Below are 23,102 nucleotides of genomic sequence, written 5' to 3' on the forward strand. Positions count from 1 at the left end.
GGGCGCAGGACAGTCTGCTCATACAATTCCCTTACGAGCTCAGAAAGTTACGCACGGTAAGCTTGCAATCTAGGGAGCAATAACGGAGCACACATCTGTTCCAAGTGGTCGTTAGCTGCAGCTCTTGGGGATCCCAGAATGGGCACTAGGCATCAACGCTGCAGCTGTATCGGAGTGGCTGACAGCACCCCCAGACCACCTGGATGCAGAAGTCGGGCACATTAAGATTTACAGCATCTTTAGCTTGGGAAGTGAAAAAGCTTTGCTCTCTGAAATGAAAAATTATGTGAAGGAAAGGGGAAAAAAGGGCTAAAGAAGATCATTTGGTCTATATTAATGGTAGGAAAGGTGAATTAACACGCCAGGGATGCTGGGCTGAAGGAGCCTCTCTTTGTAACCTGATTCCTAGCCCAGAGGGGGAAAGTAGTGGCATGGGTGTATGCATGTGGTTGGTTTTTTTAAACACAGCCTGGTGCCACTGTTGGCTTCTTTATGATGGACAAGACGACCAGAAGTACATATTTCACATTTTCAGCTTATTTGCCTTTCAAATTCCAGAAAGGTACACCCCAACTATAGTGTAGAAATCTCAGTCTCTCTCTAAATTTACCCACTATAAAGAAACTTTTACCTTCCAGGTTAGCTACTCTCATGAAAAATGGATTCATTGGCTTCTCAAACCATCAGTACACTGGATGAGGAAGCATGGTTTCCAAACCTGGACCTATCGGTCACTGTAAAAAAGCAAGCGAGTCCACAGAGGTCCTCTGAGGAACACAACTTCCCATCCCACCTACGAAGCAAGAGCTGGTCAGGATACATCACAGTTCAAGCCACCCCTTTACCTTTTGATTCCTCTTATGAGCAAGGAAGCCCAAGGCTGGTGCATGCTGAGGCACCAACCATCATCTGAGATCTCCTGCAGCTCTCGATCCTGAATCCGCAGCCTGTTCCGCTCCGAGCCAGACTCATTTCCAGTGTCCATGGAATGGATGGCTTTCCTGTGCGGGAGCAAACCAGTTTGGTCCACCCACTTCAGTGATCAAAAGAAACAAGAAAACAGTTAGCACCTCTCTAGGAAACAACGCAAAGTGCAGATCCTATTTGAAGTTCTTCTTCGTGTAAGGCCAGAGGTACTACTCTTATTGGGATCACCCTTCCTTCCTTGCAAACTCACTGCGCTTACTTGCCACACTTTGGCAGTAGAAAAAGCAAGGTTGTGCTCCACTCTGTGCAGCTTTTCCTTTCTATGCATCACAGCTAAACTATGGATTTAAAGATTAAATCTATCTGCTGGTATCTCAGACCATTCACAGGAAGATACAATTTTCAAAGCATGTTCACAGCCATCAACTCCCAAAACGGGGAATCGTCCAACCTCCAAATGCTTAGCGTGCACCAAGAACACCACGATTAAAGTGGAATTACAGGGTAGAGATTATGCCCTTTGGAAACTGGAAATCTGGCAGAAAAGGCTTCACAGAAAGTGACCCAACCTTAGGCTGACTCTCAGAAATTCTTCCACATTCCTGAAAAGGAGGTAGGAGACTAAAACTCACATCAACAAAACCTACCAAGAGCAGGGAAGAGGGCAGGGTATTGGCAAACCTTCCCTGTCCCCAACTCAGATGGCTAATGAAGATCTCTCAGACCAGGGGAGGAAAGAGGAAATACAAATGGGCCAGAATTTACAATTCTTAAACTCAACTCTCCCAAAGTTAGTCATGGAATAAATCACTGAACCCATACTGACCAAAGGAGCAGGCTGAAGAAGACGGGGATTCACTAAAACACCAGAACTCAGAGTCGTCTTTGCTTCCGGGCTCCCAGCTGGCTTGCTCAGTGTGCCACAATTAATGGCTTCGATGGTTTCATCCAGTCTGTAAGCACAAACAAGGAGCTTTAAAATTCCCTGCTTCCCCCTGGCAACATCTCCCTTCTTCCTGCACAAACGCTTCTGACCCAAAGCATTTTTCTACCACCTCCCCTAACTAAATGATTTCCTTGCTTGGTCTGATTTGTAGTTCGAACAGTCGCTCTTCTGTACCGCAGAAGCTCAGCTTGGTTTGAATTTGAGATTAACTGGTTCTGTTGAGATAGGTCTTCTACAGCATCTCTTTCCAGGGCAGCTTTATCTTTAACAGACATGCCAGCTATTGAAACCTCATGCAGGCCTCACTCAGCTGGGCTCAGGAGAGGGTCTCAGCAGAGCTGCACTTAAAGAGATGATACGCTGCAAGCCAAAAAGACCCTCAAGGAAGAAAAGGACACAAAACTTGCATCCTAGTGTCAGAGGTGCCCTTCAAGGGATCGGCTTGCTCAGCTTTCCTTACACTTGCTCTTCCAGATTCAGCCAGACCACTATCCATAACGATTTTCACCTCCCTGCTCTCAGGCATGCCTTCACGCCGCCAGTTCCCACTCACTTGCTGTGGTATTCAGCCATGCTGTTGTCTTCCTCCAGGATCTGTCTGCCAGCGAAGTCGATGGTGATTTTTTTAGCAAGCCGAGAGGCGTGACGCAGCTCCCGCAGTTCCTGCTCTCTCTTCTGGAGGGCTTCCCTTTCCTGCTTGGAGAGCCACTGGTTGGAGTCTGTGGCAAAGTAATCTGATTCATCATCAATGACCTGTGTTCGACGCACGCTGGTGAGAAACAATCACAGTGGTAGAGGATGAGCACAGTGAGACAGTGACACAGCACTGCCTGCCCCACACCTGCCTTCCTCAAACCTGCCTTCCTACCGGCTCCTTTCTGCTCTCTCTAGAGTGCCAGACTGTCAGGGACACAAAGCAAGGACATCCAAACAGGACCCATTTGAGGGGTTCACCCTGGTTCCACCAAATGCCAACCTTAAGGTGTCTGTAGCTACAGCCCAGGTTTTAGAAGGAACTCCCTAACATTTCTGTTCAAGGCAGCTTAGCCTGACAGATAATCTCACAGCCAGTATCTTACCTTGTCCTGTCAAATTCCAACAACTTGTCTTTGTGTTTCACAGCCATCTCCAGGCCTGCTTTAAGTCTAGCTTCTTGTCGAGGCAGTAAGTCTTTGCTTATGGCATCCAAATTCCCTGAACTTTCAGCACCTGAGATAGAAAACAAATCACAGCTCAGTAGTCAGTTGTTTAAAGCCCAGTCTCGGTGGGCCTGGCTGCAGAAATGCCCCCTAAACAAATGCCATTCCAGGAGCTAAATGAAGAACTTTGCACCAAGATCAGCACCTTTCCAAACCAGGTTCAAGTCCCAATTTTCCCCCGAGCCCCTTTCACAGACTCCTTCCTCCCAAGAGGAGGAAGCATTTAAATACCACAGTGACAACATCTAGGTAGTGTTTAGAGAGAAGGTCTTTGTCTTTGGTTCTCCTTCACCCTTCCCTAACAATCTGGGCAGTCTAAATTCTGCCCATCACCAGCCACAGGCCTTGAGTCCCCTCCTAAAAGCCAAATTCTCTCCTAAGTGTTGTCACCCCCACAAAGAGACTCCTGGTCATGACAGATCGCTGACAATTGCACTGACAATTGCACTGACAGAGCAAGCCTTCTGTCTGCTGCTGTATGAGCCTCTCGCAAATGAAATCCTCCCCCAACACACCTCAGCAGGTTTTTCAGACCAGTTGTTGTTAGTGATGGAGAAATCTATTCCCAGCAACGATCTCTTCTTTCCTACCATCTCTGGCAAGGGGCCAAAACCCAAACAAACAAACAAAAGGGAACCAAAAAAAAAAAAAAAAAGGTTTCTTTTTCAGCTTTCACCTACACAGATAATGCACAAAGCAAGACCTGGCAGGGGCAGAAAGGAAGACCAATAAAATGGGTAAGAAAAGGGGATCCTGGAGTACATCAGGATCTCTACGGGAAGATTATAAACAGATCGAATCTGTGATCAGCTGTTATTCTCAAGGACTTACAGGACCTCCTGCCATCTCAGCAGCTCTAAAGAGAAGTTGACACTGAGACCCAGAGTAAATATTTCCCCAGCAAAGTGTATTTTTCAACCAAGAACACTGTGACCTTGGCTGTATTTCAGCTAAACTCAGACAAACATCCCCACAATGCACAGGTCTTCGCTGGGAGACTGGGTATTATTTCCTCTTGCTTTCCTTGGCTCTGTTCCTATTTTTAGCTCCCAAGATAAGTGTTAGACAAGAAGAGTCATTAGAAAATATTAACCACCACCTCTCTAGACCTAGCAAATCAGATAGCAGCACTTCATCTTCCACAGCACACATTCCACATGAGACTTATCCTAATTTTCAAGGACTGCTGCAATGGTCCAGTTCATGTGATGGATTCAGGAATGCCTAACGAGCAGCCCTGGGGCCTCTGGGTAAGGACATTACACACTGCCATTTGACACTCACAGTTATCACCTCTGTTGAAGTCCAGAAATGCTGCCGAGTGCTTGCAGAGAGGACACAAGGAGCCAACTTCCCAGCAATTCTTTTAATGCCCACCACAGACACCGTGCAGCAATGAGCACAAGTGGCTCAGTAAAGCCTGAAGTAAATAAAGTTCACAAATCGTCCTGGTAATTTACATCCCAGAGAAACATTCAGGTGTCAGCTCCTGAGAATTACCTTTAGACTTTGCCAGCAACATTTTATAATTTGGACGAATGGACCTAGACAATTTACACACGAGGACACACACACTCTCATTCCTACACAACATCAAGGCAAGTGTAGGACAGTGAGGCAGAGGAAGGCTCCTGCTGCTGCATAACTGATTGGATTCATTATATTACAGGTACATAATTGCTACTGACCAGCCATGAGCTTCTTCAGCAACTTCTGGCTCTTGTTTGAGTCCCGTTGAAGAATGTCCTGTTCTTCTTTAGTGCACACCTAAGGGAAAAAAAGAAAATTAAGACTTAGGAAGGACGTCACAAGCTTGACCAGCTTCAGAGCTTTGGACAACAGCTCAGGGTAAGCCATTCAAAATGGCCAACATAGTCCACACCTCATTCCCTTCAGTGCTATTTACACAGGGAGAATCCTAGTTCTTTGCTAAAAGCAATTCATGAGAAACATATAGCTTGGTCTTCCTTGGTTCTGTGGGTGGGCACACTGCTAGGTGATCTCAAAGGACAAGAAATGCACTCAGAACCTCCCCAAGCAGATGAACACACAGGTCCTCTATCTTGGCTGGCCACCTGGAGCTAAACAGATCTTTAAAAATAGCAACCAATCTGGTTTAAAACATTTTCTTTACCCCAACAATATTCCCCTCTCTCCTGAAGTTAACCTTACATAATCTGCTGTCATTAACTTGCCCCCTTTCTCCAAAAGGCACCCTTTCAACCAAACACAGGGTGTAACAGGTTCCCTAAATGATGCATACTGCACGAGTGTTGAAGAAAAGTCAGCACCCTGGCCCTGGCCACATCTCCCGTCCCTTACAAGGCTACCAGGGCTGGGCCCAAGATGGGGCTGAAGCCTTGCACACGTTTTGCACACTACGGTGATGCACAGGACAGCCACAGGTGACTGTCACAAATCAGGCAAGCTCTGAAGTGATGTAAATTATGAGGGAAACCTCTTCGCTCTCCGATGCAGCACATCATAAAAGAAACACAAAGTGACTTGAAGCCACAGCAGTTCTCCTTCCCCTAAAAGGAGATAGTACAGGTTCTTTCCTGCCCAGCTTTAGAGCTTGGAGAACTTTGCTAGAGGAACTTTGATCTGAGAGGCTGATTCAGCCCCGTGCCATTTCAAAGCCCTGAGCAAACTACGCCACATTCAAGCACAGCAAATAAAAACCACCTCGTTACTAACCAGAGCACCACAGAACAAGCAGGGTCCAGAGCCCTCCTGCTCGCAGACAATGCGCCCACAAACCAAGCAGTTGTTGATGAGCTTGTGCTTCTGGCCCAGGCACTCACAGGCGTGACGCCCAGGGATCAAGACGGCCAGCTTGTCTTGCCCCTCCTTGGTATACAGGCTGACGTATTTGGGCTTCTTCTTAGAGGAATTGCTACTGCTGCTGACTCCACTGCTGCTCTCCTGTGCCTGAGAAGCAAAAAAATAAACTGTATTCACAGTGCAATACCAGCGGCAGAGAGAAAGCACCCACCCTTGAACAGGCTGGGGAGACTCAGACAAGTGTTATTCTGCTTAACTGGAATGAAACTTGGACCAGACCCCAGATTCAATGGGAAGACAAGCTTTGGCCTGCCAGAAAAGGTCCAAGGAATCTAAACAAAGCAAGGACATAAGGATGTTGCTGATCCAGTTGATGTTGGCTGTCTCTGAAAGGTAAAACTGCTTGGGTCTAGACAGCAGGTGTGCTGTCAGTCCTCCGGACCTGCAATATCAACTCACAGGTATTTAGCAGCTTCGACCAGCAGCTCAGCTACTCCCGGATTTATTTTCAAGGGCTGTTTAGATAATAGCAATGCCCTATTTGTGACTGTGAAGTTCTGTGCATGCCTTTCCCCAGAAACAGAGCTGCTGGTGGCAGCAGGACCTCTTCATTCACAGCCAGTTCACCACTCAGCATTTTTTACATTTTCCACCCGGCACGGCCACCTGAGCAGAGGTTTTTCATGCACTGCATGTTCAAGTATTCAGCTGTAATGTAAATTCTCCTCCTCATTTCATGACTTGGCATCAGTGATTCTGTGATTCACCTCTCTGAGTTTCAATCAGGGACTGCATTTGATCAGGCTTTGGGTCAGGGACTAAGCTTTGGGTCAGGCTGAGGTAGAGAAACCCTGATCAGAAACAAAGCACGATATTTTAGATGATAGCTGGCTTAATAATCTAATAGTGGAGTTCTCTGTTTTCTCGCTCAGACCTTACACCTTGACCAAAGAAACAAAGGGTTCCTCCTCCCACCCGACATCTCCTGCAGGTACCGGATGAGAAGTGAATTGTTGAGAAGTTAATTGCAGGAATTAATTACAGCACAGAAATCATTCCAAGGGAACGGAACAAAGCCAACTGCTACCACTTCTCTGGCAATACTCAAAACCAGATGCTTTGGGAAGTACACACAACACACTCCAGGCACAAACCTGTCTCCTAACACTAGATGAGACTGGTTTCAGCCATGAACTGCACGCCAGCCATGACCGAGAAAGACTAGGACTTATTACCCTTATCTATTCCAGCAAGCAGCACTCCAACATAAACGCACTCTCTGGCCTTTAGCTGTCCTATCTGTGACACACTTGAAAATCCTCTTGCAGCGCAAGCACAGCTTTTCTTTGCCTCTCCTCTCCACAGTCTCTCTCAACAATAGAAGAGAGGATTTCTCAGAAACCCTTTCCCAGAAAGCCTGTTTTCATCCACCACAGAACAACTCGCTTTCTCTGCCTGCTGCACGCTAGAGAACCACCCCTGCTCCCTGACCCACACCTCAGCTAGCACTGCTTCTACGTCCCACATCCTCCCACGCTGCTTTTCGCAGTGACGGTCCATGCTGCGGCTTTAGGACACCTCTTGTCTTGACTCTTTCCACCTGCTCTCAATAGAAGCAGGCTACTGGTTTAGTGACAAGTGGATGCAGCATTTCCAGTTCCTCCAGTTCTGCCCAACTGGCTTTACTGTCGCTGCCAGATCCAAACACTACTGCCATGAAAAAAACAAAACAAAACAAAAACAGATAAAGCAACCTTGGTTAAGGAAAGCTTGGCAGAGCTTCCTCAGGGTTTTTTAATTAAGTTAGAAGATAACTACAAGGAAATAGAACATTAGTGTCCATTTTTAACCCTCCAGTTCAAAAAATGTGTTTTTTTGTCTTACAAACAAAGACTTCTACAAACACTTTAAGTATTTGCAGCCTCCCCGCTACAAAAATTTCAATTTAAAAACATAAATTTAAGTTCCACTATTAATTCAGGTGCAACCGTGACTCTCAGGATTTGAATGTTGCTCAGTCAGGGTTGCACCTGGATAAATCATGGAATTTAATTTTGGGAGGGGCAACGTGCTCTGTGTTTACAGGATGAAGGACTCCACTGCACGTCTAACGATGTAAGTCAAGTGCTGCACCTCCACACACTTATTTCTGTGGAGCACACTCTTGCACTCAGACAGCAATAGAGCGTCTGCTGTATTCGATGCAACCTGGGACTGCAGCTGCACACCTGGATCCGTACCTAAGGAAGGACCTTGGGTTCCCAGCAAGTAGCTCTGAGGCAAAACCCACTACACCAGAAATAAAATCCAGAAATTCAGCCTAGGCAATTAACACTAAACAGCAAAGATCATCATATCTGATGCAATGACTGTGGGAAATGGTTCTGCTGCAAGAAGTTAGTTAACTATCACAGAGAAAGGCAACTGCTGCTTGACAATACCAGGATTTCTTGTTTTTTAGTGTTTCTATGCAGTTTCTTTCATTGCAGCTCAGGCTGTTTATGAATACTGCAAAACAACATCTCCACAAAAATCAGACATCTCAATTTCAACACTAAAGGTGCAGGAGTGGAGCCGAACAGCAGAGGGAACTGGCCAAACCATAGCTGCTGCTCAGTGGAAGGCACTCACTACAGCTCTCAGATTCCTCTGTCTAGGAAGCCCAAGGGTTTCTCTCTGAAGCAGCCTGAAATATTTCAGTTGCCAATTAAAGTTTTACTCAGCGTGACTGGGAAGTTTTAAATACAGCAAAAAGGAATGTTCTACCCACTTGGTAGCTTCCTCAATTCTTCAACCTTCACATCTCTGCTTTAAAGAATACTTTATATTACTAATTACAGCATCTACTTCCATCGTCCACTCTCTCATCTGGGCTTCTTTGAGGGGGATTAAAATCCATTTTGACATGATCACTACCAGATGACTATTTTACTCTCCGTTAACGAAATACAACACTCTCCACAAATATATACAATCGTTCTTCCCATCCTCATATTCTTTGCCCCACAGCAGTGAGACTCCCAGCAGGACACACAGGGTACAAGCCCAGCCTGTCCAAACCCACAGACAGCTTTGAACAGTCAACACACAGAAAGAGTTACCCCTCTCATGGCAACTGGGTAACCGTACAACTCGCTGACAGTGCGCCTGCAGTGTGGGACCCTCACCCACCCCAACACCTGCCAAAGTATTTGCTCCGGTTATAGCTTGTGGCTGCCACGCTGCATGCTATCTAGGAGTGCACAAAGACACACAAACGTGTATCTCACAGAAGCTGTGCTGTAGATAAGACAACAGGGGGTTCGCAGGGGGAGACCAGCATTTCTTAGACCCTGTGACATAGCTGGGAAACACAAACATGCTTTCAGGTACATAGTTCCCTTCGTCAGGGCTCTGATAACGGAAGATTCGTTATTTCTGAGTGCTTATTCCCGCTTTCCAATCACATCTTTTGTTAGTTTGATATGACCTTTCCCCACGACGCAGGTTCAAAGCATGCCCTCAGCGCCCGCTGACACACAGCCTGCCCTCGCACACCAGGCACACTCACCTTGGCCAGGTCCAGGGGGGTTTTCACTTCCTCTACGTGTGCGCTTGGCTCAGCGTACGCGGGTGTCTCCTGCTTGTTCCTTCCTTTGCGTTTACCCTTTTTCGCTTGGTCTCCAACCCGAGGCGCTTCTGAAGTCTCTGGAAGTGTGCGTAAGAAAAAGAAAGGCTGGGTAACTACCAACAAGAGAAAGATGTCCCTGAACTCCTCTAGGTGAATGAAAACAGGCTTTACGCTGTCACGACGAACAGAAACAGGAACAGACATGGGCATTCGTCGCACGTAATTGTTTACAACAGAATAACTGAGACAACCTAATTTGGGACTTTAATTCCTTCCTTGCCATACCACTCACCGTCCTTCTTCCGATATGCTGGCAAAGGCTCAGACAGCAGCTGGGAGGATTTCCGCCACCTGGCCAGCAGTTCTTCCACAAACTGACTCTTCTTGCCATCAGTCCCCTGAATGAGGTCAACAACATACTCCCGGATCTCATCCTCATTTGTTATTGACAAGATGTACCTGCGAAAGGACAGGATAGAGAAAAATGGGTAAGGGGGCTTCTGTCCTGAGGAAACCTATCATCTAATCGCACACGTATGCAATTTATCTCTCCTCTTCATATCAGGCTTCTGCAGAGACCATGGTAAGAAATCGGCTTATAAGTCAGATTTTGAGACAGATACTTTGGGAAATCCCCTGTGGCTGTTTCAGTGAAAAAAAACACAAGGCAACTTATCTTTCTCCCCCTGTTCCAGCACAAAGCGACATCCCCCCTAACCCTTCTGCCAAACACTAAAAATGTCACCCCGAGACTCCAGTTCCCACCAAATCACATTAAAAAAATCTAACCACAAACCAACAAGCTCCTGCTTAAACACAAGGAGACAGCAGCGTGCCCTTCCTCACCTGCCCACGAGGACCCCACACCCCTCCCCGCCGCCTCGCGGCCCCCGGCCCCCTCACGAGGCGCTCACCCGTGGGACAACCCCGGGCGAGATCGCCGGGTCCCCCGAGAGTGGCTTTGAAAGCATCATCTGCCCTGTGTGTTGGCCCGTGGGGCCGAGAGGGACCCGGAGGCGACGCGAGGGGCCACCGCGGCCTGTCACAGGGACCCGCTAGGCCCCGGCGGGGGGTACGGCCCCGTCCCACCCCCCCGCCCCGCTCACCTCACCACCTCCTCGCCCACATCCAGCCCGAAGTCTCCGCGCAGGTGCTGGACGCACCAGGCCAGGAGCGGGCTGGGCGCCGCCATTTGCCGCGCGGGGGAAGGGAAGCGGCGCCGCACCGGCCCAACGCCGTGTGTGTCCCCCCGGGAACGCGGCCGCGGCGCCACCGTTCCGGGCCCCGGCTCTCCGCACGGGGAGAGCCTCATCCCTCAGAGCGCTCCTAACTCCTCGCAAACCTGACCGTACCTGCGGACTATTTAACAAGAGGGAAGCTTTCCTCACCCACAGGCAGATTCGCTGCCTCCCCGAATCTCTTCTCCACCAGCCCACGTCCCTGTGCCACAGCAGGTGGTCGCAGGGCTCTGCCAAAGCAACACCCAGCTCCGAATCCCGCTCCCGACCCTCGGCTCCCCGGTGGGACGCATCTGCGGAGCCAGCTCTGCTCTTGCTCGAAAGCTCTGCTGAAGGCAAAGGCCAGAAACTGTGTAAATTTGCATGAAAGAGAAAGTGCAGCTCACCAGTCTACATGGGCTTGTAGGGAGAGGAGGGAATATTTAGGGTTAGGCTTAAGGTGTGATAGTCTACTCTTGAAAAACCAAAACCACATCCCAAACAAAGTAAAAACATACTATTCTTAGCTCACGTTTCACATGTGCCAGCACCACAAGACAGAAGGGAATGGAGAATTAGGCCATCATTTAAAAAAAAAAGAAGCCAGCACTAAAAGCCTGATGAAGCAAACACACATTAGGATGAACATTAAAAGATAACGAGAGCGATAACTGTTGGAAAGGGAGAGGATGTATTTGGGACCAACAGCCGCTGAGACATTGGACACGCTGGACAACTGATGGTGTGATTTCCTGCAAAAAATACGGCTCCAGCTGGGTGTCAGAAAGTGACAAAGCTGCCAGGCTAAAGCACAGCGAGGCCTCGACTGCCTGCACAGCTCCCGTCACATTCGCAGGGTGCAGCTGCCACCAAGGAGCCTCATACTGGGGCGTCTGTTGATTTAATTTGTCATAACATGCTCTTTCGCTGAAATCGAGGGTGCCTGGCCTTCCCCCCCTTGTGCTGCTTAGCTAAACCTTCATACAGCAAGACTTCACTTGCACGTCAGAGGGAGCTCCAGGCATAGGCTGGAGGCAGGAGATCACAAACGGGCCCATCCCTGCACTGCCGGTGTCCGGGCTCCGTGCCTACCTGGGCTCCCGAGCTGCCTCTGTGTCCCTCCTGGCTTGCTGCCTTGTTTCCCGGGGACCTGGACCTTGCTCCCCAGGGACCTGGATTACTTTCTGGCACTGCCTGTCCATTGGTGTGTCACCACAGTGCTTGCCCAGTCCTGCAGTGCGTTTGATTCAGGAACAGATCTTGCTGGAAAAGACCACAAAGAAACATCATTTTCCAACCAGAGCAATTCTCCAACCCTGCTCCCTGTGACTTTACACTGAACCCACCTGAACTTACACTGGTGCAGGAAAAAAAAGTGTCTTGGACCAAAATGTGACATACTGCAGGTCTTTCCGTGCTCCAGCCATTGTGACTCACCCACATGGTTTTAAAAATGCTGTAGGTGGACAGCAAACCGTTGGGAGCCAAGGCTTCATCTCTGCTAGCACCTGGGAAGGGAACAAACTTCCCTCTCTCAGAAAGGCTTGGTGGTGTCGGCAGCACTGCCCTCAGCTGAGCACAGCCATCACAACTTGCCACAGCAGGGAGCCGCATCACTCTTCCTCCTCTCCCCTCCAGGACTGCTGCGGTATCAACAGGGGGGAGTGCCACTGCTGGGCTGTGGGACGTGGGTACCAGCCCCTGCAACGAGGTGGGCAGCAGGGAGGGAGCAGCGGGCAGCGAGAGCCCCGCTGCCATGGAGGGACCTGGGGGGTGTTGATTGCCAGCCAGCTGAACAGGAGCCAGCAGTGTGCCCAGGTGGCCAAGAAGGCCAATGGCATCCTGGCTTGTATCAGCCATAGCGTGGCCAGCAGGGACAGGGAAGGGATCTTACCCCTGGACTCGGCACTGGTGAGGCTGCACCTCAATGAGTGGGTTCAGTTTTGGGCCCCTCACTCCAAAAAGGCCATTGAATGACTCGAGCGTGTCCAGAGAAGGGCAACGGAGCTGGTGCAGGGTCTGGAGCACAGGTCTGATGGGGAGCGGCTGAGGGAACTGGGGGGGTTTAGTGTGGAGAAGAGGAGGCTGAGGGGAGACCTCATGGCCCTCTCCAACTCCCTGAAAGGAGGGTGCAGAGAGGGGGGATGAGTCTCTTGAGCCAAGGAACCAGCGTCAGGACAAGAGGGAATGGCCTCAAGCTGCGCCAGGGGAGGTTTAGACTGGATATTAGGAAAAATTTCTTCACTAAAAAGGTTGACAGCAACTGGAACAGGCTGCCCAGGGAAGTGGTTGAGTCACCATCCCTGGAGGTATTTAAAAGATGCGATGCTTAAGGACGTGGTTTGGTGGTCAACTTGTCAATGTTAGGTTAACAGTTGGACTTGATGATCTTAAAGGTCTTTTCCAACCTGAACGATTCCATGATTCAATGTTCTTGGTCTATGTTAAAGCCAAAGGCATCCCTCATCAGCAGAACAAGTAGATATTCTTTGAACAAGGGTGTCCCAGAGCCATTAGACCTTGAAGATACAGTGCCATCTGAGAAAGCAAACTCAAGGTCCATGTATCCTTAGCTGAGCTACCCTCATCATAATACTAAAAATCATGCCTATAAGTCAAGAAGATCTTTGCCCAGGTGAAGACCCTTCCTCTGAGCATGCATAGTAGTAGAAGTATGGTGTCAGAACTGTTATAATTGTATGTAAATTTCTAACCAATCGTAGAGAGGATGGACTTGGAAAATCACTAACACTGCAAGTTTTGTGTATAAATATAGCGCAAAATGTCACCTTGGTGCGCTTGGTTTGTGGGAAACCACTGAGCATCTAGGCTTGCGCAACCCTAAAATAAATAAGCAATATCTCTCCCGAGTGTGTGATTATAGAACTATTGCACATCGGGTGACAAATCCACTTTTCAGACAACACCCTCACACCAGTCACCTCAGAGCTGCTCCCCTCAGCCCACTCCCATCAGCTGCCACCCAGTGCCAGTGGCCATGGCTCCCTCGGGGTATCTGTCGTGGATGCACAGGGCCACTGAAGGCTGCACGGCCATGGGCCCCGCCCCAGCTCACCTCCCCAGGCTGGTCAGCCCTTCGGCCCCAGCACTGCTCCCCAGGAAGGAGGTGGCACACGGATATGCCGGGCCTCCCCTCCACAGAATCCCAGAATCATCTGGGTTGGAAAAGACCCTGAAGTTCCTCCAGTCCAACCATGAACCTCACCCTGACCGTTCCCAACTCCACCAGATCCCTCAGCGCTGGGTCAACCCGACTCTTCAACCCCTCCAGGGATGGGGACTCCCCCCCTGCCCTGGGCAGCCCATTCCAACGCCCAACAGCCCCTTCTGCAAAGAAATCCTTCCTAAGAGCCAGTCTGACCCTGCCCTGGCGCAGCTTGAGGCCATTCCCTCTTGTCCTGCCGCTGGTTCCTTGGCTCAAGAGACTCCTCCCCCCTCTCTGCACCCTCCTTTCAGGGAGTTGGAGAGGGCCAGGAGGTCTCCCCTCAGCCTCCTCTTCTCCAGACTAAACCCCCCCAGTTCCCTCAGCCGCTCCCCATCAGACCTGTGCTCCAGACCCTGCACCAGCTCCGTTGCCCTTCTCTGGACACACTCCAACACCTCGATGTCTTTCTTGACCTAAGCTTAACACTGCTACATTGTTCTCAAAGTTTAACCTTCAACAAGGGGAGAGACCCGGAGGGGACCCGCGCTGAGGAGACACTGAGGAGCGGGCGGCGGCACCGCCGGCCCTGAGGGGAGCGGCGCGGGAGCCCCGTCGCGCTCCCATTGGCGGGCGCTGGCCAATCGCGTTTCGCCGCGGCCTCCCCGCGCGGGCCGGGCGGCGCCGGGGGCGGGATGGTGCGGACGAAGGCGGGGAGCGGCGGCTGCCGCAAAGGTGCGGGCCGGGCCGGGCTGAGGGGGAGATGGGGCTGGGGGGCTGCTCCGTGGGGCCGCCGCGCTGCTCCGTGGGGCCGCCGCTCACCGCTTCGCTCTCCCTGCAGTGCTGGTCGCCCGCGCTCCCCGGAAGGTGCTGGGCTCCAGCAGCCTCAACGCGGGACCGTCGCCGGCCGCTAAGAAAGGTGAGAGCGGGGCGCGGCCGGGGCTCCCCTCCTCCTCCTCCTCCTCCTCCTGCGGCGGGGCTGACGGCCGCTCTCCCCGCAGGCGAGGCCCGCCGTGGCGGGGGGAACCCGGTGTGCGTGAGGCCTGTCCCCGCCTGGCAGAGGGGCATCGGCGAGTTCCTGCGGCTGCCGCAGGAGAACCGGGCGCCCGGCGGAGAGGCGGCGGGGAGCAGCGGCCCGGGCCCGGCCGCTAAAAAGTAGGTGTCAGCCCCCCGGGGCTCGGGGGCGGGTGGGGCAACCCCCGTTTGTCTCAGCCCCACCCGGGAAACGCCGGGGCTTTCTCAGGGGGGTATTTACTCGTGGGTTTGCTCTCCACCGCGGAGACAGCGCTGCAAGGCCCCACAAACCCGAACTGCATCGAGGGGGGGGTGAAGGAGGTGCAGAAGTGTCGTACCTTGGGGTAACGGACAGGGAAGGGGCGCTCGGTGCATCAGAGAGGCAAAATGCAACATGAACCTCTTCTGTACGCTTGAGGAGTTTCAGCGGTCGGCTGTAGCCCGGCTCTCCAGACACGCTGCCTGAACTTAATGTTCACTTCCTTCTAAAAAAAAAAAAAAAAATTAAAAAGCTGTTTGAGCTAAAACTGCCCGCAGAGCAGCAGCGATGCATGCAGCTGTCCTCACTGCTGTGGGTGCTCCGTGGCGTTACTTTCTGCCAGTCAGAGAGGGACCTCGGGGGGGTGATTGCCAGCCGGCTGAACAGGAGCCAGCAGTGTGCCCAGGTGGCCAAGAAGGCCAATGGCATCCTGGCTTGTATCAGCCGTAGTGTGGCCAGCAGGGACAGGGAAGGGATCTTACCCCTGTGCTCGGCACTGGTGAGGCCGCCCCTCGATGAGTGGGTTCAGTTTTGGGCCCCTCACTCCAAAAAGGCCATTGAATGGCTCGAGCGTGTCCAGAGAAGGGCAACGGAGCTGGTGCAGGGTCTGGAGCACAGGTCTGATGGGGAGCGGCTGAGGGAACTGGGGGGTTTAGTCTGGAGAAGAGGAGGCTGAGGGGAGACCTCCTGGCCCTCTCCAACTCCCTGAAAGGAGGGTGCAGAGAGGGGGGATGAGTCTCTTGAGCCAAGGAACCAGCGGCAGGACAAGAGGGAATGGCCTCAAGCTGCGGCAGGGCAGGGTCAGACTGGCTCTTAGGAAGGATTTCTTTGCAGAAGGGGTTGTTGGGCGTTGGAATGGGCTGCCCAGGGCAGGGGGGGAGTCCCCATCCCTGGAGGGGTTGAAGAGTCGGGTTGACCCAGCGCTGAGGGATCTGGTGGAGTTGGGAACGGTCAGGGTGAGGTTCATGGTTGGACTGGAGGATCTTCAAGGGCTTTCCAACCGAGATGATTCTGTGATTCTGCTTTAAAGCATGTGCTGGTGGTGTCAAGTGTGGTCTGTGGGGTGATGCTGAACAGCAGAATCCCTGGCACTTTCAAACCGTGCCGATTGCAGCATGCCTGGCTGCCTGCGAGGGGTGCGCTGAGGCCTGTCAGTGCCACCTTGGATGAAGCAAGTATGTGACTAGTTTTCCTCTGTGACTGCTTTGAAACTACAATTTCTTTTTGAAGGAGCAAGCAACCACTAAGAAGTTGATGGCATGTCTCTTAAGCTTCGTATCTTCATTGAAATAGTGTTTCTCAGCAAATTCTGGTAAAACGCAGCATCTGTCTCCACTGCGTCATGAGGGTTTTCTAAAAATGGGTGGAGTAATTGGTAGCTCAGGCAAATTCTCTGTGCTCAGACATACTTTTTTTGCGTGTGACACTCTGTGGTTGTCAGCTCTGTCTCAGAAAATCTTCGGAGACTGCTAGTGACTTTTGTACATCAGAAATTGAATTGCTCTACCAAGCTGACACTTCAAAGATTAACTTGTAGGCTGCGCTACTGACTAAAATTGTAGCAGTGTGAAACATTGTCTTACAGACACTCTGTTCTCCAATGCCAAGGGTGGGTTTTTTTTTCACCAAATATAGATAATCCTAAACTGTCTGGGGGGTACCTATAAGAATTACTCCTGCATTCTTGAAGGACAAGCAAACCAAGACTTTTAAACACACCCTACCTCCTGGAGAAACAAAAGACATGCACTCTAGTGCTGTAAAACTTTCATCTCTTCCATTTGGAATTTGGTTGAGTAAGGACCAGGCAGTGATAACCCTGCAGAGAACACACAGCATCATCATATAAAACAATTTACAGCTTCCCAGTATGTTCTGGAAGAAGCAAGAGTTGTACTTGCTTAACTGTGCAAGTGGGTTTTTTTCAGTCATGTGGCTAAGTTAGCCAGGTTGGAACTCAGGCATGAAACAAGAGTTAAATTTTCAGCTTCCGAGAGATGGTGTGGAACCTGCATGTGGCCCCCTGGGTTGAGAAGGAGGTGCAGAGAATGCCTGAGGATGTAGCAGTGTGTGATGTTTTCTGCACTGAAGTAGGCTTTCCCATTTGCAAGTTAGGTGTGTGCTGTTTAATCTGGGCTTCTAGCACTTAGGACTGATACAAGCTACTTTATCCTAATGTGTTAAGGTGCAGCCCGGGGCTAATTAAAGTCATTTAGGTCACCCAGCCTCCAAGAAAAGGGCTTTGTTAGACTTTCAAACAGGAGTTGTTTGAGTTCTGCTAACTCTTTTGAATTGATAATGGCTTTTACAGAGCTTGCCCCCTGCCACCAGATCCTGCAGAAGATGGCAAGTCCTCTGAAGAAGAGTAGACATGATCTGACTCCGACTTTAATGATAAACCACGTGTCTCCTATACTTGAGCTGGCTTTTGTATATTTGTATAGTTTTTTACAGTTTGCTATGCATTATGTTCAGCTCTTCTACAGAGTTTGAGAGACTGCAAGAGCATTGTGAAGAAATAAATACTTACTTTTTGAAGCTTAGCATTCGGTATAAATTACTGTTTTAACTTTTATCTTGGTTTCCTTGAGTTCCTCGGTGACTCCTGCGTACCGTGCAGCTGTTAGCTTTTGATTGCCTTGTGCTTGTCTGAGACTTGCGTGATCATGCTTGTTCTGCAGGATCCTCAGTTTTCTAATAGACTGAAGCATCTTGAAAATACATCCGTGTCATGTCTTTATTGAAGTAAAAGCTTTTAATGATAACCACTTTGCCCGAAGATGGGAAAGCTGGATTTGAAAAGACACTGGTGAGGTGGAAGGGCAGGTGTCACTTGCTACGATTTAGAGGTGAAGTTTAATTAAAGCAAACTGTGTTGTTCTAATGAATCAAGACCCTGAAAGCCTGGGGAGCAATAAACTGCTAAAAACAAAACTTGTTACTGTGAAGGGCCTGAGGCTGTCACACAACTTTTGGGGTAACTTATACGAAAGAGTGGGGTCTTGTGGAAAAGAAATGATGGGTCTTACTCTCAGGGGTTCTGCTTCTGCTCTTCCTTAGAAGCACCACAAATGATAAAGTATAGTTGAGCTGATGAAAAGGTGAGTGCACATGAGGAGAATTTAGAGGCAGCTGTAGAAGCTCAGCCTGGTGGGAAAGTGGTGAACACTGTCTAAAAGCCTCTTCCTAAAAACGCTACAAATAAGAAGGCGGGTTGTTACAGGAAAGCAGTTAAAGTTGTTTGAGAAGTAGCAAATGAAGATTTCTTTTTAACAGAAATTTAAAAAAAAAATGATGTAAATTAAGGGGAATGAGCTTGTGATGATGTGCTGTACAAACTACAGACTTCTTTGACATCCCACAAAATAACAAAAAAACTTGTTTTCTGATTATTTTTTAGTGAACTGAAGCACAGTCCTAGTAAGGTAACACACCGAACAGGCTGTTCTGTAAGTAGCTGCATAAGATCTTATCTGCGTTCTCTGTTGCAGACCATTGGGTACTCGTGTCAGACAGGAAAGGGCTCAGCTAGCACTCTGCTAGCAGGTGTTTTCTTGGTGCAGAGAGGCCAGGAAGATCGTAATGATCTTAGTAACTTCGTTAGTTATCTCAGCCTTTCTGGCAAAGGACAAATTCTCAGCATGCAGAAATGCTCTCCTACGCCTTCGTTAGCCTGAATGAAGTACTCCTGGTGCAGTTAAGGGCTCGTTTGTGTGAGGACAGGGGCTGGCATAGTTCTGATGCTCACACTGAGAGCAGGGGTGGGCATTCCCAAGCAGGGAATCCCAGCTATGGCAGAGTGGTGCCTGTGCTTCTTCAGGTCCTGCGGCTACAGAGGCACCGTGGGTGGCTCTTTCCTTTGCCATTTGACCTGCCAAACTAACTGTAGTCCTCAATCACAGTTTCTCCTCTAAAATTGCCTGGGAGCCAGCAAAACCTGCTGCACTTTTGTCAGAGCATCACATCACATCACCTGCATCAACTCCTGTGCTAGTTGAGTTCATCAGCCCCCTGAGAGACACGCAGCTGCAAGCTGGGAGAGGGAGAAGGACTAAGAGCTACTCTTGAAAAAATTAAATCAAGGCTGCTCTCCCAGGCCAATGGTCAAGGAACGCTGCTGGTGAAGACCTTAACAAAGAGTCTCTGGATCGCTCTGATGTATGTGTCATTAAAAAGTTGAAACCTGGTGGAGCAGGAACATAAGAGGCTGTGGAAGGATGCGGTGTGCACACTGTGCACAAAAGAAGCTCGGGGTCAAATAGTTGCTTATCCGGTACACATCCACCCTGCTGTAAAATCTCATAAAAGAGCAAAATTTGGTGTTAAGGAACTGCTTTTGCTCCTAATAAATAAGTATGCTTGCTCTGCACAAGTAAAAGAAAACCCTCATGTTTACATCAGGAACTGCAATCTTAAAGCTAAGGCCCAGATTTCTTTCATGTAGTGGTTTCTGGGCAAAATTCTTGAAAAGGTGTTTGCTTGGGTGCATTCCCATCCCAGTGGGAGAGTACCTCTGGGTGTGGGAGCGGGGATGCTGCGCTGGGGCAGCTGCTTTAGCTCCAGCCGTGCCCCTGCTGCTAACTTTTGAGCTCAGCTTTGTAGGAGAAGCTGTAACAGCATCCAGCTATTCTGAAAATGAGAAAAAAAACTCTTAAGAGGGAGAGAGTGCTAAAGTAAAAGAGGTCCAGGCAACTAGAAAATAAAATTTGTAGATAAGACCCCAAAGACTTGTAGAAGGTTTCCAGACCCAAAAGCTTGCCTGTTTTGGTTTTGCTTTTTTTTTTTTTTCCCCAGCTATCATTGCTCTAATTAAAAAAAGTTCTTATTAAAACAGTGCTGTGTTTTGCAGGTCTGTAGGTGTTTGATTGCTTGGGGAGCTATACCTGCTCCATGCCACCCCAAATATATTGCTGAACAATTTGTGGCTACAAATGCTTTAATCCAGCAATATTCTTAATGGCAAAATTTAACATGGTAAAGAAAGGTCATGTATGGTGTTGAAAATAAATTTAAGACAAGGATAAACTGGTTGTATCACTGCACTCGGTGTAATATTGCACCACATAACAGAGGTTTTCCCCATGCCATGGGATTTCTAGAGTCTTAAGGCAAAAGGTATAGTCTGAAGAACCTCTTAAGGGGAACAATCAGCTGGAAATTCAGTTGGTTATTATTACTACAAAGTAGTTTCATTTTTTGGCTCATTTTTTAAATTTAAAAAATTATTTGCTAAGGATGCTATTTTGGTTAAATCTGTATGAATACCACAACTCCCTGATTTTTTTAAGGGGGGGGGGGGGCAAGAGGGGAATAGAAAACCAGTTAAAGCCCAGTGCTTGTGAATGACTTCTGTAACTAGGATTTTAAATTTAATTTATAAAATAGAGAACGGGAACAAGCTGCAACCTGCCAGCAAAAGTAAGACCCACCACCGTGACCCTGCACTGACCAATTTATTAATCTCAATTTACAAACACACTTGCAAGCATCCACTTAAAAAAAATTAAATACCCAGAGCTGACAATAGATGTCAGCAGCATCTCCAGCTACCAAACGCAGGACTGTGCCTGGGATCGGGGCAACACTCCTTCTGCCTTCTTCCAGTTTGTTTATTTAGGTAACATGCAGGGAATATATATGTGTATGGATGAGGGACTGAAATTGCTTGTTATTTCCTGAGAGTCAGTGTTATCTTGCCAGGTAATGGTCTCCCCAGGAAAATGTCATCAGCAAAATCACCCACTGTTTCACTGGCTAAATCACTGTGGCTAATCACTGTGGCTTGTTCAAACCCAGTGCTGGAGGGGCAGGGACAGGCAGTGAGGGAAACCTGTTCCCCTCAACAGATTTTTTTTTTTTTTTTTCCCCATCTTCAACATATGGAGTTTTCTGCAGACAGTCCAAAATAATTTTCTGACCCTTGACCTCAAGAATGATGCAGCCCTGAGAGCACTAATGAGTGTTAAACTGTCCTCAACAGCCTTGGCTGGGACCCCCACCCATACCTGAAAGGTTCAGGAGCATCTTCTGACCCAGGCTGGGGGCACCTGGACCTTTCCTGGGGGATGTTGGATGGACCTACTTTGCAAGCAGTTCATTGCTGGTCCCGACAACTTGATGGCTCTTGGTCTATCAAGCCAACCCAGGGCAGCAGAAGCAAGGTTTCTCTTCTGGGAAAAGGGCTGGTTCCCCACAGAATGGCCAAAACGCCCCTTCTCCCTCTGTGCTGGGGCTTGGACTGAGCTGCTGCTGGATGGGCAGTGATGTTGGGGGTGGGAAGGGGGAAAAGGGTGAGGGGTGGCTTGGGGGAAGAGCAGGCAAGGGGGACGTGGAAATGGGGTGACAGCACAGGGGCTTCACTGCTGGCATGACCAGCTGCGTGTCTCAGGAGGTGCTCCTGGGTGCTCCACAAACAACTGCAAAATGAGCACAAACAGGGTGTTTAGGAGAGGAGATAGTAGTGTTTAGAAGATAAGAAATCCTAAGGGTCTAATATGTTCAATTTTAAATCTTAGGGGACAAAATGATCTTTGTCTGAGCAAGCTAGCGTGGTGGGATCGACCACATCCTTTTCCATCCCCATCACCTAAGGCTTTTCCCTCTTCACAGCATGGGCTAGTCACAAAGTCCTGCTGCTCCAGAGCGTTTTCAAGCTTTTCCCAGCAGAGTCCTTCTGCTCTCGTGTCCGAAACAGGACAGACCAAACGTTGGCTCCAGCTTGGCTGGGCTGGAAGGATCTCCTCCTCCTCTCCCACAGCCGGGGCCGCGCGGGGGGCAGCTGGCCGGCGGGGAGAGCAGATGTCCCTGCTACGGGGACGCAGGCGGGGGGGGAGAGGGAACAGGCCATCAGCTGTCGGGTTGTTGCCCTCTCGCCCTGCCGTGGGAAATCCAACGTGAAACCTCAGGGACCTCATCCCCCATATGAGGGGTTTTCATCTCTTTTTCTGACTTTCAAGGCTTTTCCTAAAAAAAGAGACTACTGTTACCAGACTCTGCTGCACCATGGTATGTATGATATCCCTTTAATGTTGCTGGCTTTCTTACTTCCCACTCCTTGAAATAAAGCCTCCCTGCTGTGGATGCTGCAGTTTTGAGTTGCTGCTTGCTTATGCTAAGGGAGTTGCACAGGATGCCCTCTTGCACAGGAGCGCTATTAATTTCAGTAAACGCCAAGGCTGTTTGCATATATTCCTGCTCTGGATTGAATGATTACAGGGGTTGTTTCCGTCGGAAGAGAGAAGGACGAGACCCTGGAACCTTCTCGCTCTATGTGGTTGCTCCTTTGCTCTCACTCTCCTGCCAAAAAATGCTGTTTTAATCTTTGTTTTTTCTTTGACTTTCTCTTTGCATGCTCACAGCCAGCATTACCCAAAGGGATACGAGGTCCCCCCTGCCCACGCTGCTCCAGCGCTTGTGCTGGGGTGGTGCCTCCCTGTGCCTGATCCTGAACAGGAGCTTCATTGTCCTTCCTGCTGCCCCGGACAAAGGGGTATTGTCCTGCCCACCAGCTCCAGCCGTCCTCCCCAAGGCAACGAGCCGGTTCATCCCAACCGGAGATGCTGCAGCAGTTTCAAGAATAAAAGCAGGATGTTTCCTTTCTGTTAATAATAAGGTGCTTGGGAATCGGTCCGGCTTCTCACCTGTCTTGGTCGAGGATGAGGAGATGAGTATCGGTTGGTAAAACCTCCAGCGGGGCAGTTTTTGGGTCACTGCAAGCTCCCTTCACCCACATATGTCTTTCAACATGCAGGCCAGTCTTCTGATAAGCTCCCAGGGGATTATCACCGGGCTAATGAGAATCAGCATGTTCAATATGACTTACCAAAAGAATTACTCAGACTGAAATTGTTTGATGTTAAACAAATATTCAGAATTAAGATACTCGCGAATGGTTCAGAGCAGAAATGGGGAAAATTCGGATGATGGTAGAATTTCTGTGTGAACGATGAAGCGTATTTCAAAATGCAGGCAGGGATGCAGCTG

At 49.4% G+C, this 23,102-nt stretch overlaps 2 protein-coding genes across 2 annotated transcripts in view; one reads left to right on the plus strand and one right to left on the minus strand.

The window, feature by feature from the left end:
* The window catches only part of TRIP4 (thyroid hormone receptor interactor 4), a 33,532-nt gene extending 22,822 nt beyond the window's left edge, over positions 1-10,710 (minus strand). The window contains exons 1-9 of the mRNA XM_074837325.1: positions 10,573-10,710; positions 9,759-9,925; positions 9,407-9,543; positions 5,770-6,003; positions 4,761-4,839; positions 2,953-3,082; positions 2,427-2,642; positions 1,754-1,880; positions 846-1,033 (exon numbers count right to left, since the gene is read on the minus strand). Of these exons, the coding sequence (XP_074693426.1) occupies positions 846-1,033; positions 1,754-1,880; positions 2,427-2,642; positions 2,953-3,082; positions 4,761-4,839; positions 5,770-6,003; positions 9,407-9,543; positions 9,759-9,925; positions 10,573-10,658 (1,364 nt within the window). The 5' untranslated portion in view covers positions 10,659-10,710. The remainder of the gene's footprint in view (positions 1-845; positions 1,034-1,753; positions 1,881-2,426; positions 2,643-2,952; positions 3,083-4,760; positions 4,840-5,769; positions 6,004-9,406; positions 9,544-9,758; positions 9,926-10,572) is intronic.
* A 3,820-nt stretch (positions 10,711-14,530) lies between these two features.
* PCLAF (PCNA clamp associated factor) lies at positions 14,531-17,840 on the plus strand. Its single transcript, XM_074837326.1, has 4 exons — positions 14,531-14,581; positions 14,688-14,765; positions 14,848-15,001; positions 17,431-17,840. The coding sequence occupies exons 1-4, from the start codon at positions 14,542-14,544 to the stop codon at positions 17,486-17,488; spliced, it is 330 nt and encodes a 109-aa protein (XP_074693427.1). The 5' UTR covers positions 14,531-14,541; the 3' UTR covers positions 17,489-17,840.
* Positions 17,841-23,102: the final 5,262 nt, after the last annotated feature.

Source organism: Strix aluco, chromosome 12 (genome assembly GCF_031877795.1).
Source record: "Strix aluco isolate bStrAlu1 chromosome 12, bStrAlu1.hap1, whole genome shotgun sequence".
Classification (NCBI taxonomy): Eukaryota; Metazoa; Chordata; class Aves; order Strigiformes; family Strigidae; genus Strix; species Strix aluco.

Bases quoted from the DNA above. Each gene is read 5' to 3' on its own strand.
- PCLAF (XM_074837326.1), top strand. From the start codon at position 14,542: ATGGTGCGGACGAAGGCGGGGAGCGGCGGCTGCCGCAAAG. The intron at 14,582-14,687 runs GTGCGGGCCGGG...CTCTCCCTGCAG, and splicing joins GAGCGGCGGCTGCCGCAAAG to TGCTGGTCGCCCGCGCTCCC. The intron at 14,766-14,847 runs GTGAGAGCGGGG...CTCTCCCCGCAG, and splicing joins GTCGCCGGCCGCTAAGAAAG to GCGAGGCCCGCCGTGGCGGG.